The sequence below is a fragment of the Parasteatoda tepidariorum genome, chromosome 4, assembly GCF_982258835.1.
Source record: "Parasteatoda tepidariorum strain Cologne lab strain chromosome 4, Ptep-v5.0, whole genome shotgun sequence".
NCBI lineage: Eukaryota > Metazoa > Arthropoda > Arachnida > Araneae > Theridiidae > Parasteatoda > Parasteatoda tepidariorum.
The window spans coordinates 39,840,673-39,857,743 of NC_141758.1; the positions used below are offsets into that span (position 1 = coordinate 39,840,673).

A 17,071-nucleotide genomic window follows, 5' to 3' on the forward strand; every position below is an offset into this window, starting at 1 on the left:
TAATTTGCTTCGAATTATCCCCAAAAGCAGAAAAACGCTCTTGTTTGACTGTAAAACAATAATACAGCGGGTTACTGAACTGCAGAAAGTTATAGTTAAACAAAAATAAGCTGCAGTTGCTATGGTAGCGAACTGTTTAAATTTTGTAAACAAACTAAAATGTCTACATTACTGGAACATCGAGCTTTTCTGCAACTAAATTGCCTATATTTTTACTTCTTAACAAACTAATAGAATACTTTTATATTTCAGATAGCTTCCACTTATCAATTTTTTGTTTGTCTATCAATTAATTTAACTAATATATTTCTCAAATTCAGCATATGACATGGCTATTAATATTCATTCCTTATCCTGTCCTACTTATATGACTACCCATGTTTGCATTTGTACAGAGAATTACATCATTGTTCCTTTAACTAAAAATGGAAATATTTCAGTTTGGGATTCTAACTATCCCTTAGAAAAGGTATTGCAAACCATATTATTTGGCTTTCTTGAATGAAAAAAGCTTGTATAATTTTAACCTTAAGCTTTTTAAGAGTTTTAATTGCCTTTATAACGAGTAAAAAAAAACATTATAGAAGGGGACTAACCCTTTGGTGCCTTGATAATTGTTGTAAGTGCAAAAAGGTGCATGATAATCCCTAATACACATATTTTATGTTGATTTCATATTCTTCGAATTGAAAAATTTATCTTTAAAATCAATTTAATTCTGTTGTTCGGGTGCAATGAATTAAGTTGAATAACAAAATTTGGCTAATGAATATCAAACTTAATTTTCTCTAATTTGAGTTAATTAATTGATGAAAGTAAATAGTGACTTTTTCTATTTGAAAATTACATAATAAAGTAATTATGTAATTTGAGTTACATTTTCTCCATTATTAAATGTATAAAAACTTAAACATGGTACCTAGACCAAAGCAAACACTGTGTGGCTTCAAAATGTACCAATTTTTATGTTTGTTAATTATTTAAAAATTTATGATCATCAAATTTTGCACATTAACTATCTATAAGGAAAATCAACTATCTCTGATCTGTAAAATTCATGCTTTAAAATTAATTAAAAGCATGAATTTCTGTGAAGGCAAAGAATAAAATTTTGTTACCACAGCAGCTCATGAAGATATATGCCAACATTCGACAAATTTTGCGCAATAACTGTCTATAACCAAAAAAGCAATTTTTGAAAAATATAGAAACTAACAGTTTTTAGCGTTTGGAAACAAAAACTTTTGTTTTTGTTTTCTTTTACCTCTTCTTGCTGTACAGTGCATTAAAAAAAAATAATAATAAAAATAAAAATTCATGGTTCGAGGGGGTGACCTCAAATATGCTAATTAATTAGTACAGCAAAAATACGCAAGAAGTAAAATTAACATTAAAGGGTCCAAACTTTGGATCTATTCTACTATATCCTCATGAAACTATTGGGACCATATTTCGTCGCAGACTGTGCCTACCCCTATATTTTGAGAATCAAAAATCTGAATTCATCAAACAAGGTATATTTATTCAGAGAAAGGGCGTTTTTGTGTCGGATTCATAACTTAAAATATCATCTGCACTTGTTAATTAGCATATTTGAGGTCACCCTCTCAAACCATTAAGATTGAGTCCTAGAACATGAAGATTCGTTCATTCGATCAAAAACTGCTCAGGGTGGCCCTTTCTTTTTTGGCCCACTGTACATCAAGATTGCTGCAATAATCACTGGAAACATTTGCAATTTTTAATATTGCAAGATTTATAAAAAAAAAAAAAACTTTTTGTGTGTGTGTTTATTTTTTTTTTGCATTTTTTTATTATGTTTCTTATACTCATAGAATATTAACTTATAAATCAAATATTTTCTTGATTAATCAGAAACTGATTTAATTCTTGAAGATGATTTTGGGAGGGATTATAGCCCACAAAACCCTCTCTTGTCTTTGCCACTGTTCACAAACAAATTTAGTTTGTTTTGATTGACTTATTTATATTTTTAATTTTAGCCTTCAATATTGCATGGTCATCACAAACTAGTGACAGCTTTGACATTATCCCATTCTCCTTTATCACATTACTTGTGTTCTTGCTCATGTGATAACATCATTCTATGGAATTTACTTGATAACGGGGGTAAGTTTTAATTTATGTTTCAAGAGTAAATTCTTGTGATTAAATTTTTAAAAAAATAAATCAACCACTCTTTTTAAGGTTTTGAAAATACAAACTGTCAAGGCCCAACTTTGCCTAATTGGGGTCCAGGACAAAAACATGTTTGGGGGCCCGCCTCTTCATCACTACTTCAGTAATGAAGAACCGAACATTATGTGGGTATTTAAATTTTTCACCTCATTATAAATAACAAGAAAATTGACTAGTACCCAAAATAGCTGTAAAATCCTCTCCAATAATCAGACAAAATATCTTTCTGTCTATTTTATTGATTTTCTGACAGTTCTATATCCATCATGCCGAATGCAGTTTTCTGATTGTTAACTTTGCCATCTATCTGCAAAAAATTCATATCCTTGCTGTCATTAGGGTGGAATTCAGCTAATTTTCGAAATTACGATGGCTTAAATAAGCCAATCAGAAGCATGTATTTTTGTAAACATATCGCATTTTGCAATATGTAAAAATATAGGTTTTTGATTGGCCAAATTTGTCCATCGTAATTGCAAAATTTTAGCTGAATTCCTCCCTAGAAAGCCATGGATTTACGAAATATAGATGGTGTTCATATGATAGATTAATGAAGAAGCTAACCTAAAACTGACGGATTTTACACTGTACTGATATTTTGTTTTAAAAAAAATTTCATTAAAGAAGGAAACTTAAAATAAACTTTCTATTTGATTTGGGGGGCAGTTGATTATATCAGAAGGGGCCCCGTTTGTTTGATATGGGGACCCCTTCTGATATAATCAACTGCCCCGTTTGTCCCTGCCTTAGTCAAACTCTGCAAACTGTCATACAGGGCGTGTTAAAATTATAGAAAGTGGCAATTCAAAGTCGCTGAGCTACTTATGTTGATATAAATGGCAGGTGTAGTGTGGCAGGCCTCCTTGTGGTACACCCGGGATAATGCTAAATCTGCTACAGCCTTTGCCAATATCTTGCTGTCTTGTACTGATCTATTTGATTTTCCTTCTCTTCTTGACATTTGTTCCTATGACGAATTTCGTACTCTCTCACCTTCTAGAGCTACTTCACTACTGTATTGGACTACAAGACGCCTTATGTCTGAGAAGACGATCGCGGGCGTAATTTTTTTAAAAAAATAAAAAACATAAATGTCGGGCTTCTTTGAAAATGGACTGCATACTAGTATACCAATACTTTATCTTCCTTCCATATTCTCTTTATTTCTAAAGATGCTTCTTAATATAATTGGACTTCATGACTTCTTATGTTCAAAGGAGAAAATATGCTGAAGAACATCATTAAAAAAAAAGGGAAAAACTTGTTAATTATCTTTAAATATAGTTTTAATCAAAAACCTTTCATGTATAAGTTAAATACCTTTTTTTGATTTGTTGAGGGAAAAATTTACCTACTCTCCTGATTCCTAAGATCAGAATGGAAGAAACTTTAAAACTTTTTACGTGTGGTTGAAACTTCTTCCAAATTAAAAAAAAAAAATATTTTAAAGAAAGATGTTTTGCCTCATGATTTTTTTAATGACTTATTATGTCTTATTAGTTCACATCTTAAAAAAAATTAGATTTCATTGGAATTCTCTATCCCATTCTTGCAAATAAAAAACGACAATCGTCAAACTTTCAATACTATCTGGCCACCTACAGAGCTTCTCTTCTCAGTGATGATTCAGTTTACTTAGTCTGCTTGAAGATTACAGGTGTTACATTCCTGCCTGGTTTTAATATATTTATTAAATTATTTTATTGTCTGTTTGCATTTTAAATAATTGTAAATCTTAACGGTTGCGCTCTGTGTATACTTTTTTCCTCTTTTAATAAATATTTTTGCAGTATGATAAAACAACTCAGCTTTAAGTATTTTATGACTCAAATATATCATCCCTCCTCATGACTCAAATATATCCTTCGATAAAATAAAAAAAAATATGTGATTGTTGTAACAAAATTTTACTGCAGTATTTAGTACTTCTTGATTGATGTGCTTTTTTTATTAAAAAAAAATTTAATTTGTGTTTAATATTTCATTTTATTATTGTTTTTAGGCAATCCTAAGACAGGCAAAGTTCTTCATTCAAACATGGAGCAGCCTTTATTTTCTGCCTTCAATAATACTAATGAAAAGATAGCTGTTTCATTTACAAATGAATTGTGGATATATGGTTTGAAAGTATGTTATATTTTTTTTTATTAAATATCATTAAATACAATATAGTTTTGCTTTACATTAATTTATTTAAATACTTATTATACTGTTTATCAATCTTTAATGTTTACTGGTTTAATTTATTAATGTTTGATGTATTTGTTTGTAAATTTTAAAGAATAGAGAGTTTTTGTTTAACACTTGTCTCACATTAACCATAATCCTAACTTTATTTTCTACCCCTTAGTGATTCTGCAATTTGCTCATTCCTAAATACTCAGAAAAAGAGTTTTAAAAATGATATAAGTTGAAATATTTTGGATGTACTGTTTAAACTTTTTACATAATCAGTTACAATATTAATAATCCAAAAAGGTTCAGAATATCATGATAGTAGTATCACAGTAAATGCATAGAAAAGAACATTTTTACATTTACACTATCTCAAAACCCTGGCAAGCTTTTTTCATGTGATTAAAAATGTAGTTTCTCAAATTTGCTCATTCGGAAGGGCTCCAGGATAGTTATAAAAAGCAGTTACATACGTAAATTATATATGATGATTCACTCTATACACTTTAGTTTCATTGTTTCTCTGCTTCTAACTTTGCAAAATTCATTGCATATTAATACTCAGAAAAATTATTTATGATCCTTCTGATAGTCCTTAGGTATTAAAGACTATATATAGTATGAATGTACTAATTGTGAAGACAGGAGTAATAATATTTAATACACTCTGAGTAAAATTTTGAGAGATGTTGGAAATCTAAAATATATAATTTAGCTTCCTTTTTTTTATTGATCATTCTACTTTTTTCTAATCCTTTAAAATAGATCGAAACATTAGAAGACCGTTTATAAAACATCTTTTTCCATTGAAAACCTCTTAATTTTAAGAAGTTGCAAAATAAATTAATGTTCTGTACTCCTAGTTCATTGTATCATTTTATTGTTAATTCTGGAAATTTGAATATACTGAAAGTATCTTCTAACATGTTTTTTCATTAACTCTACAGTTTCCAGAATTTATATATTTTATCTCATTTTTTTTCTAAACATTTTTTGATGCTAGGTGTTCTTAAAATGACTGAGGACTTATCAATTGAAGAAAAACTTATAGAAATAAAAACATACAGCTTACTGTATTGTGTTGAAGAAACTAGAATATCTATTTCTATCAAGCTTAATTAAAAATATTTTTAATAGATAGCTTAGCTTGTATAATAATAATAGATAGCTTTGCAAATATTTTTTATTATTATACAACTTCAATAGATAGCTTTGAAAATGTTTTCAGTTGGAATAGTCTGAAATGCAACAGAAAAAAAAATTATAGTTTTTCCCACTCAGCAGCACCTTCTGTTGACAAACAGATAACTTATTTTTGAATTTCTTAAGAATAAGTAGATTGGTTTCCTAAACAGAATGCAGCAAGGAGTACATTTCAATTTGCTTTCATTTTCTAATTTAATAGTTTTTTTAAAGCCTTAATCATTTTCGGAACACTTTAAAGACTCATTTTAAAATCTTTCTGAACTTACAAAATATCTATTTTTCTTACGTAGGAGAACTCATGGGTTGCATCCATTGAAAATGTCCATTTCACTAATTTTAATTTTATTTCGGAAGGATTTATGGGAATTGAAGACAACTGTATTAAGGTACGTTCTCAATTGTAAAAAAAAATAGATAGCTTAAGAAGATTGTAGAAGTTTGTATCAATATTTTAGTTGTGTTCTTTTTCTGAGTTAAAGTATTCTTTTCAGGTTTGGGATAATATCACAAATGAAATTGCTTCTAAAGTTAGCTTATCAAATGGTTTGTATTCTGAGGCATCTTGAACCTGTTATAAAAATCAGAACAATATAGTCATGTTTGACTTAATTAGTAATTATAATTAACTTAATTAATGTGATTATTTTAGGTTTTCCTACCTCATTTAATTACTTTAAACCAAACAGTATTCTTGTGATCGGTTCTACCTGTGGCAATGTGACTGTATATGAAAAAAATTGCAGACTTATAAGAAGTCTTTCAATTTGGAAGATAATAGCTCAAAATCAAAGACACGATGCTAATGAAGAAGGTAAATAAGATCTAGCACTTCTATAGAAGTTATAGTTTTCTATATTAAATTTAGCACAATATAATTTTTAGATAATATAAGAGGGTTTGAACATCTTGTATTTCAAAATTTATGTTTCATTGTTTAACAGATATCTATAATGAACTCAGAAATGATAGTTTTCCTGTACATGCTATTCACGTGTTTCAAATAAACAACAAAAACTATACTTTTAAGTGAGTATAATATTTATTAATTAATATTTCCTACCTTATATGTTATGCATCTCACTTAAAATGTTCATTTGAGTTCTTTTTCTATCAGACATGTATGGTATGACAGATGCATACATTTAATAGCTTAGGATTTTTATGAAGTTTGCACTGCATTAATCAAAATTATTAAAATTCAGGGTTAAAAAAAAGTATTTTCAGAATAAAAAATTCCTTTTTTTTAAGTCGTGAAATAGTAGCAAAATAGCTAAAATTTTCATATCCAATCAATCGCAAAATGTTTTTAAATCAAGAAATAAATTTATTTTGAAATGTTATTTAATAACATTGAAAGAGCAATATTATCCTGTAATTTTTCAAGATAATCATTACTAATAAATTAATATACCCTTGCTAGAGTAATGCTGTATCCGTTAAGCTAAATTTATTTCTTAGCTATTAGTTAAAGTCATCTTGTAATTTTTTCTTACCTTTCTTATCATGTTGCCTGTGAAGAACAAATCTTTTATCCTCAATTAAAATTTTGACTACTATCCAACGCAAACAAAATACGAAATACAAGTTATAAGTTTTAAAAAAGAACATGTTTAAAACCATGTTTTTTAAGTACGCTAAAAAAGTAATAATAAAATAATTCTATTTACGTTACCTCTGAAATTAAAGGAGTGGGGCACATCATTTTCACCATAAATTTCTATCACCACTTAAAGATTTCCTCTCCTTGTTTTTCAAAAGTAATTCGCCTCAAAATAAAAATTTTTGCAGTAGTAGTTGTCACAAAAACTGCACTTTTTAAGTTTTCAACCAACTTAAAAAAATTTGTGTGTTTTTTTTTTTCAACACCTCTGTCATTTTTGTATCTTATAAGTTTACTGTTATCATTCCTAACTAATTCTAATCATCTTTTAATTATACAGTGTAACGTCCCATATCCGGACGTCCCTTTTCTGGAAGGGTCAATTTCCCGGACACTTTTTAACAATCAAAATAAACAAACATTTCTTCATCTTCCCCACTCTCTTAAAAAAAAAAGAAAAAAAAAAAAAGTCTTTTGACAGGTTTTTTCCTTTCTTAGCTTCTAGTGATCTATGCATTAAACCCATAAATCAACAGAAAAGAGAACAGAAGATCTACCAAGACCATACCGTTAGTAACGCTCCTCCTCTGGAATGCAGGAAAAGGGGGAGGGGAGATTTGTTTTCAAAAGAGCACAATTGAGTCCCCTCCCCCCTTCTTTCCTGTGCAGCTGGCTAGTAAAAGAGGCATTTCCTGGAACCTTTTTGATAAAGTGTTAGGGAAAGAAGTACTGTGAAAAAGGGTAAACACAGCAAATGTTAAAGTGGAGGGGGAATCCCCTTTAGTCACACAAGAAAAAATAAAGAGAACCCAATCAGCATGCCACGCCTTTATGCTTGATTGATAGCCAATGACAGGAGAGAAAATAAGAACTTGTCACTTCCCCCCCCCCCTTCAACTTGAATGACAAGTAAGAAGGAAATGAATTTTGCTTTTTCACCTACCCACCTTAATGAATGAATGATGGGAATTTCCCCTTCTTGCTTGAAACGTTCTAGTTCAAAATGGCGGAGAGAGCAATTAATATTTTCATAACTGTAAATTTTTTTAGTTTTCTATATTTATTTTTATAATAGCAATAATTATTTTTTTTTAAATATTTTGTTTTTGATTGATTAGATATCATTCTAATACTAAAACATTATTGCCCGAAAAATAATGTTATTTAATTTCTGCTTCTTAGATTCAGATCATTTTAATCTCTGTTTACCTTGGGGGTCTATTATACGGAAAAATCGATTATCCGGACTTCGGAAAGTCCCGCCGATTCCGGATACGCGACTTTCCACTGTATTGCAGCAATCTACCTGAAGACATGTATCTTCTAGTTATTTCGAGTACATGCCTGTTCATTTTCAACATAAATAACGAAGCGCTATTGTATTATCTTAATTTTAATGGTATGTTATAAATAAATACTTAGCCTTTTCATTATTTTAAAAAATTTTGAAATTTTTATTTATATTGGCCTCATTATTTCCTAAATACTTTAGATGAGTTATTAAATTTGCAAGTTGGCTTAATAAGATCTGCAGCTATTGATCAAGATTCCAATAACCCTTTAGTAAGTTCTTTTAATTTTACTTACAAAATATGAATTTTTTATGTTTGTAATTACCATTATTTATGCAGCCTGTTTCTTTATATATTAGACAGATTTCTTAATAATTCATATTTTTATTAAGTTACAACTTAGTAATCAGTTTAAGAAAATCTAGAGCATATTTAAAATATAAAATTAACTGTTAAGAAATGTTTTATATTAACTGTTATTATTACTTTTTAAAAATCTAAACACTTTTAATTCTTTTACATAATAAAATCAAATTCTAAAAAATCATAGTCCCTTATTTAATCTTCAGTTTGCATTTCTTAAAAGCAATTTTGTTTATATTTAGAAAAGTAAATGTTAACTTTAAATCTTTATTCATCTATAAAAATCTTATTTTTCTTAGGTTTATATAACCCTCATTCCAGTCATTGGGGATTTTATGTTTTTCATGAAAATATTCTTAGATAAGGCCATTATGTCTAACATGAATTCTGCATCCAACTCTTCCAATAAAATGAATGATGATTTTATTGAATGCCACCTTTCATTTCTAAGCAAGTGAGTTTTTTTAATTTTTAAATGCAAAACATGCAAGTCATCAAAAATATAATTGACACTTCATTTTATTATAGAATATTTGTATTATTTTGGAATAAATTTTGATTTGTAAAACAAGAGTTTTTTGAGAATATACCAAAAATTATTATTTTCAAGAAATGTACACTTTCCCATGTTATTGATATTACTCAACTTTGATAACCATTCCTATTTTGTTACCATTTTTTTTTTTTTTTACTTTGAATAAAAATTTGGATAATTAAAGTAATAGTGTGGTCAACAGTAGGATTCAAGGAAAAGTATGTTACTTAATTCCAAAAATTAATTTTATTTGAGATTGGTAATGGAAACAAAGTTATTGTTCCAAAATAATGTTGTTAGAGTTATTGAAGAATAATTATTATTATATTATAATTATATTTATTTAACTTTTGTGTACTTTAATTATTAATGTTAACAAATTTTTGTTGGCCCAATAGTGCAGATGGTATGATTCTTTAATTAAAAAAAGGATTCAAACTTCTTTGGTTGTCGTCATTGTAAAATTAAGAAAAGTTATAAAAGTAATTTTACCTGTAAATTAATATCTTTATTCCTTTTTTAATGACATTTTCTTGTAAATTTCATTTCTCATCCTTTTTTAGTATTATTCTTTTCTACTATTACCTTTTTTAATTTCGATTATTATTATTCCAAATTGACAAAAACAATGTTTCTTTATTATAAAGTAATCCTATGTAAAGTAATTCTATGTACCTTATTGCGCAACATTTTTAAAACCATATAAAATTTATTAACCATTTCATAATAAATAAATTACATTTATTCATATAATGAGTCTCTTAAGGTAAAAAATACCTTTTTAACTGTGTCAAACTGTGTTTAGTCAGTATATGCAACCAAAATAATAAATAGAAAATCTAATAACATTATTAGGAATTAATTTTTTACAGTATTATTAAATAGTTTCTTTGTTAAAAATCATTAAGTTTTTGTAGGAAACAATGCTTAAAAGGGAATTTAAAAAACATTATAAAATTGAATAATAACCATGTAAAATGATTTGATTTAAACTTTATCCCAATAGAAATCGTAATTAAATTAATGAAGCCAAATCTGTATTAATACATACAATAAAGCATTTGGAATCTTTCAATTAAATTCTTTTTAATAATGATATAACATTTTGTCTATTGTCAAGAAACAAAGAATAATTGCCTAGAAACAATAGGAGTTGGAGAGCAGAGAGCTGATCCCCTTTAGCATATCTTAAAATCTGAAAATGACACTTTCTTTAAAAAAAAAAAAAATATTAATAAATAAGCATATTTAATTTGATTTAAATGGGGAAATGCACAAGTCCATTAAAATGGTTTTTAATTTTAGTTCAAAATTTCTTATATATCCATTTTACACCTATGTAGCCTTAACAAATTTTTTATTATTCATTAAATAATAATTAAACAAATAAAATAAAATGTTTATAATTCTTGCTCAGTTATAGAAATTTCTTAACTTCAAATTTTATTGTTGACACCTACAAAGGCTACATAGGTGTAAAATGAACATGTAATAAATAATGTATCGAAATTAAAAATGATTTTAATGGACTTATGCATTCCACCATACCTACCTTATTTAATAGTTTTAAAACATATTTAGAATGTTATTTAATTTATTATAGAAGAGGATGTTTTACATATGACTTGATTGTAATCATGTTCCTGATTGCGAATTTGACATATGGTTACCGACTTGCCATTCTTTGCTAATTTTTATTAAATTAAGTTCTTTTGCTAGCTATTAAATTAACACAGCCGGAAAAGAAATTATTATTATGGTAGATCTTCTTAATGCAAACCTAGAAACCTGGGGCTTTGTTTTATGGAATTTTGTGTTATTTCGATCATTTCACACATCTATAAACTTATCTACTGGATATGGCAATATTTGTCTAGAATAGATGCTTAAAGTGCTTTAAAATAATTTTTAGATACAAATACTTAAAAACACAAAATATGCACTTAAGTATTTATTATTTTCAGAAAAAAAATCATAATTTTCTGCAGCATTAGAACTAGCAACAAACAATTTTTTTTAATTATTTTTTTTTATAAATGTCAAACATCCAACCCAATTTTTTGGGTTTACCACTCCTAATTTTCAACACTTTAGCTTTGTAATTTTGAACCCAATCCAGAAGACAAGGCAATGCCTGGATCACGTCTTGGGAGAAATTTGCCTTCGTGGAGGACTTTTTGATGGAACTAACCCGAATTTGCGTTACATGGAGAGGAAAAAGGGAGAATTTCAGCTTATAGAATTGGGTCATACAGATCTTCTGCTGCATACTTAAAAAATTAATAACAGAAATAAATAATTGTACATTAATAATTTCTGAAATTTTTATTTATTGATATTTTTTTAATAAGAATAAAAATACAATTTCATTGCTTTGTGCAATGAGTGTTTGATTATTATTATTTTAATATGATTCAATTTGTTTACTCTGCTTTTCAGGACTGATTGTGGTAATCAGAAATCTTTGCTCAATCATAACACTCCAAGCATCAAGAAAATTAACAGTTAGTAATATTATTTTATATTTCTTATTACTTTACTTGAATTATTTTTAAAAAAACGTTTCAAACTTTTATCATAATTTAAAAACTTAAGAAATTGTCACCTCTTTTCAGCAATTAATTTTAATTTTTGTTTTTCATTAAACATGCAGTAGGAATGAGTAATTATCAGACTATTTACTTCAGTCTTCCTTTAATCAATTTTTAATTTATTTTAGCAACTATTTCATATTATCTTTACAATGAAAGAAAAAAAATGCTTTTTTTTTCTTCTTTTAGCACCATGAAATTTTTTATCAAAAAAATATTGGATTAGTTTAATAAGGAGGCAAAAACACCAAGCAATAACTTCAAACACTTGTGAAATTATAAGAACTGCTAGAGTTTATTTTACTGTCTCAAATTGAAATATCTTAAACTATTCAAACAATCAATTTGTTTTTGGTGAACACAAAGAAAAATTCACTTTTTATGCTTAATAATGCAATTTTTTATTGAAATATCAATAAAAAATTTCTTCATTATTTTTTATTTGTAATTATACTTTTTAGTTATAAATTCTACAAAATAAGTTTAAAAATTCTTCAAAAATATTTAGTATTGAGACTTTTAATAAGAAAATGTTTATCTTTTAGTTAGAGCTTAAAAAGTTTTCTTAGAACCCGAGATTCAAAAAAGAAAATAATAAACAATTTTTACACACTAAAAATTGTGTGGGGAATATCTATTTCTTATAGAGTGTAATAGTTTAATGATATTTAAAATTATATATTTTAATTACAGATATAAAAAAGAATCCATCTGCTTTAAATCGACCTGTAACATTTCATTCAAATATCAGATCATCAGGATATGGAAAATTACATAAGTAAATGAAGTTTTTACTTTTGAGTTATTACTTAATACATAATTTAAAATTGTCCTTTTTAAGAAGAAAAAAACATTATGAATAAGCTTTGATCTAATTTTCATTGGCTAATATGTATTTTTTAATTTTTTTTTTTTTTTTTAATAATTTTATGTGACATTGAGCATAGGTGGCCCAGTGGATTTCCTCCTTGGCATGGTGCATAGCGTTTTTAAAAAGTGCTTATTTTCAATTTTCGTTTTTTTTAAAGCCCTTAAAGGGGCATTTTTCATCGGATGAAATCGTGCTTAATCTTTTCTTTTTCAAAAATAAGGTTTTAATTTTTTACCATGTCGATTTTTGCGATGTATTATGCAAAAGTGTGCTTTTCACATTGTTCTATTCAACATCTTCACAATTCATTCAACCATGTACCGTCGATCTATAGCGTATGAAAGCGCCAATCGTTTTAGATGTTTTGCCTTACTTTATCTTGATCATATAAAGTCTTTAAAAATTATTTTCCATTTTTTTAATAAATATAGTGATTAAAAATATTTTTTGAGTGCTTAAAAAGTACTTAAAAGGTGCTTATTTTTTGTTGAAAGATTTGGCTCTGCACCCTGCCTGGTTTTATCCTGAAACTTCAGAAGGATAGATATGAGCTTGCTGAAATATAAAAGCAGTCACTATATGCTGTTAATCTCGAAATTGTGACGAAGCCTTTAACCACCATGACCCCATGGATTACAAACTGATCATTGTGGTAGGGATTTTCTTAACATGACATTAGTGCTTCAATCTTAACTATTATTCAGTATTTGTGAATAGAAATAAAAATATACTTTTTTTAATAAACATGCTTTTTAAGTGAATTTGAAATTACCTTTTTTAAAAATTATGTGGGTGCATGTATTTAGCTTTTATCAGACAGTATAAAAATAACTGTTCTTTAATTTCAAACTTTCTATTGACACATTAGGCTTGGCATTATGACTATAGCTCTAGATCAAATTATCAAAATAATAAAATCTTAGTCTTCAATTTAAGATTTTCATAATTTTTTGTTCTGCTTTACGTTTTAAATATGTTATAATCAACTTCTCATGAAAACAGAAACATAACAATAATTTAAGCTTTCATTGCTCCATTTTTTCGAGATACAAAAAATTAAACTTTATACAAAAAAAAAGGAAATAGGACACATTGTTTATTATTTTGTTTGTATGTTATATTTTTTACTTTTTCTTCAAATAGTTCTGAAGATTATTGTTCGCATTAATTTTTAAACAACTTTCTCTTTTAAAATATCAGTTTAATAATGTGCAATTTCAAATAATACCTGATGAAGTTGCTTAATTTTTTTAAAGGTAATGAATTAAATAATGCATTTGTCTTGATTATGCTTATACTTCCCTTTTATTTATATTATGAACTTCTTTTCAGAACTGTGAAGTTATTTCAACCACAACTGTCCAAAGTGAGTAAGAGTAAATCTTTGAGCTGCTTAACTCCAAGATCATGTGGATCAATATCAGATATTAAAGAGTCAGTATTTTTCCTAATATCATATTCTGAAATAACTTAGTACAAAAAGTTAAGTACTATTACTTAATCATACTTTGCTTTATAGCATTAATGTTAGTGCATTGTTCTTGCTAGCCTCTTCAAGGTAAAAGCTCTTTCACCATGAAAGATAAAAAAATAAAAATAAAAAATCCTTATAGTTTGTGTGCTTAAAACTTAAATCAAAGCATTACTTTTAAACTATGAATTATTAAAATAAGTGTCTGAACTTTAAAACAAACAAATAGGTTAAATATTTTAAAAAAAGAAAAACTTTATTAAGTTTGTTTAACAAATCATTAATTCTCAACTTTCACATATTTTTAAGAGGCAAGACAATGCAGCATTCAGAATAACTTTTCTAATATTAGAATGTATTATTGCAAAACCTTTCATTTTAAAAAACTGTGGCTTTTCTTCTTATAGACATTTTTTGTCATTTTCATTATTAACATGAAGGGTGCATAAAAATTAACCTAACAGACATGAATAACTGTAACAAATATTCAACACAGTATTCACAAAAAAGCATCATTCCATTTGATGACAAAGCCTTAAAAAAATACTCTCAATATATCACAGTTGAAAGGATGCTAAAAAAATTTTGAGATAACAAGTTTGGAGATAAATATGTTCTGAAAAGTGGAAAAATATATTCTAAAATAATTCTCTAAAAAGTAGAGTCAAGAAAAATAAAGAATGACTACTAATAATTTATGTATGCAATGATAGTTGACTATTAAGCATAAATATGCAAGGATAATTTTATTTATGAAAGTAAGATAAAAATAATTATGCATTAAAGCGAAAAGAATTGATTTACAATAAACTTACACAGTGATTTTTCCAAAATAAATTCATTTTCTATTTCGAAAAATATTTGACATAACAAGGTTTTGAGAACAAAGGGGTTCTCTTCGACATAGGAATTAATATTATGTGAATATGTAATGACAAGGGGAAAAACATTTTATTAACATAACAACGTTTTCGAGATATAGAAGTTAATTACATCTTCAAATATTTTTATTTTTCGAGTACTCATCTGTAAACCAAATTTAGTAGTTTTTAATCACATCTTCTATTAGTCTATATTCTCTAAGTGATTGTCAATATAAATTTGTAATTGTTCTTTTCATTCAAAGATATTATTTTTAATTTTAAAAAAAATAGTTGATCTCAACAGAAGTTAATTACAGTTTTATTACACTAATCAAAGTAGCTATATTTTCCTCAGAATATCAGAAATATATTAAAATAGAGAACAAAACTTTGGATTTATTTTATTTTATCCTTGCTCTTATCCCTCCTCTTGTTGAAATGCTAATTAATAGTTAAAAGTTTCCTGAATATGGTAAGCTGACTTGTTACATAAATTTATTTTCCAAAGAGTATCAAACGTAGGATAGTTTTTATCAGAAATATAAATTTAATGTCATCTTTTTAGAATTTTAATTATTTGTGTAAATATTTATTGATGTATTATAAGTTGCCTCTAAAATGTAAAAATCGTTTTTTTTTTACAGATTACCTAGATAATGTGCAGATTAATTAGGGTGATCCATTAAAGTGCTCAAATTATCTAGGGTAATCTTTGAACTACCTAGATAATCTGCACATTACCTAGTTGACGCTCATTTAAGTGAAAATAAAATATTTTCTGGGACAACAACAACGTTTCTATACACTTAAATTAACATAGAGTTATTTATTTATTCTTGCTATCTAGAAAATTATGTTACTACAATCAAACAATCAACTAACTTATTGAATCAATCATTAATCAGTTTAAAAAGATATAGTGCAAAGAATCAAACGGTTTAAATACTATTACAATTAAGTAAATTAACATATCATTGATTTATATTTTGGTATCTAAAGAACCAAGTCAATATAATCAACTAATTAGTTCGCAGAAAGAGAGAAGTAAACTTTTGAACTTTAACGATACAGAGACTGTTAGTGTGCACATTATCTAGGTAAACTGTTCAAAACCCTTGATTTTTCAAGCTTTAATGGATCACCCTAGTTAATTTATAGAATAGCTAGGTAATATGCATACTAACGACTTTCATATTTTAGTGGTAACATATACATATTTTACTTATTTCCTTAATTATTCTTTGCAATATGTTTTCACAAATTCATTTGCTTAATTTTACAAATGTTTGATATAAATGTTTCCTCTTAGAAGTTTTTATAATGAAAATAAAGAAATAAGCTACACCAACTTGAAACAGCTAGATAAAATTGAATCACTAGAAATGCCTACTCTTTCTTACCTTCAAGCAACAGGTATTTATTTATTTAAAATTTTTACATTCAAGAAAATTAATGCAAACATTTTGATTTATACTCGTTAAATTTTTAGTTGATGGGATGCATGCTGCCTGCCCAGCTAAAGAAGGTTATATAAATATTTTCAAAGTTATGAAAAAGACTATGAAGCTGCACCACACAACCAGTTGTAAGCTTTTTTACTGTATTATTTCTTCCTGATGATAATTTTCTTAACTGTGTAAACATGCTTTCTGAAGAAAATTTCAGAAAAAAATGACTATTTTTTTAGAATCAAACTATTTTACAAATTTAAATTTACAATTAAAACAATAACACTCCTCCAAGTCAGTTTAGATATTTATAAATTTAAAACTATTCCATAAAGTCGTCTTATATTGAAAAATATTTATTTTGATATAGACTAAAATCAATTGCATGGTAACAAAAAATATTTTGGGCCTTAATTTATCTAGTTACTTGAAACAAAATCTTGGAAAATAATTGCTT

General features: G+C 26.9%; 1 protein-coding gene across 3 annotated transcripts in view; it reads left to right on the top strand.

The window, feature by feature from the left end:
* The first annotated feature begins 1 nt into the window (after window position 1).
* The window catches only part of LOC107448647 (WD repeat-containing protein 27), a 29,448-nt gene continuing 12,378 nt past the window's right edge, over window positions 2-17,071 (top strand). For 2 of the 3 annotated variants that reach the window (XR_011636987.2, XM_071182198.2), the window contains exons 1-15: window positions 102-469; window positions 2,004-2,130; window positions 4,202-4,326; window positions 5,871-5,966; window positions 6,072-6,123; window positions 6,230-6,391; window positions 6,522-6,606; window positions 8,479-8,579; window positions 8,673-8,743; window positions 9,135-9,289; window positions 11,810-11,874; window positions 12,655-12,739; window positions 14,165-14,266; window positions 16,476-16,579; window positions 16,656-16,751. Coding sequence is in view for 2 of the 3 variants with exons in the window: in XM_071182198.2 (XP_071038299.1) it covers window positions 329-469; window positions 2,004-2,130; window positions 4,202-4,326; window positions 5,871-5,966; window positions 6,072-6,123; window positions 6,230-6,391; window positions 6,522-6,606; window positions 8,479-8,579; window positions 8,673-8,743; window positions 9,135-9,289; window positions 11,810-11,874; window positions 12,655-12,739; window positions 14,165-14,266; window positions 16,476-16,579; window positions 16,656-16,751 (1,567 nt within the window). In the remaining variant the exon portion in view is untranslated. Of the gene's footprint in view, window positions 470-2,003; window positions 2,131-2,208; window positions 2,325-4,201; window positions 4,327-5,870; window positions 5,967-6,071; window positions 6,124-6,229; window positions 6,392-6,521; window positions 6,607-8,478; window positions 8,580-8,672; window positions 8,744-9,134; window positions 9,290-11,809; window positions 11,875-12,654; window positions 12,740-14,164; window positions 14,267-16,475; window positions 16,580-16,655; window positions 16,752-17,071 lie in introns of all 3 variants that reach the window. The other variant, XM_071182199.2, reaches the window with a different exon arrangement.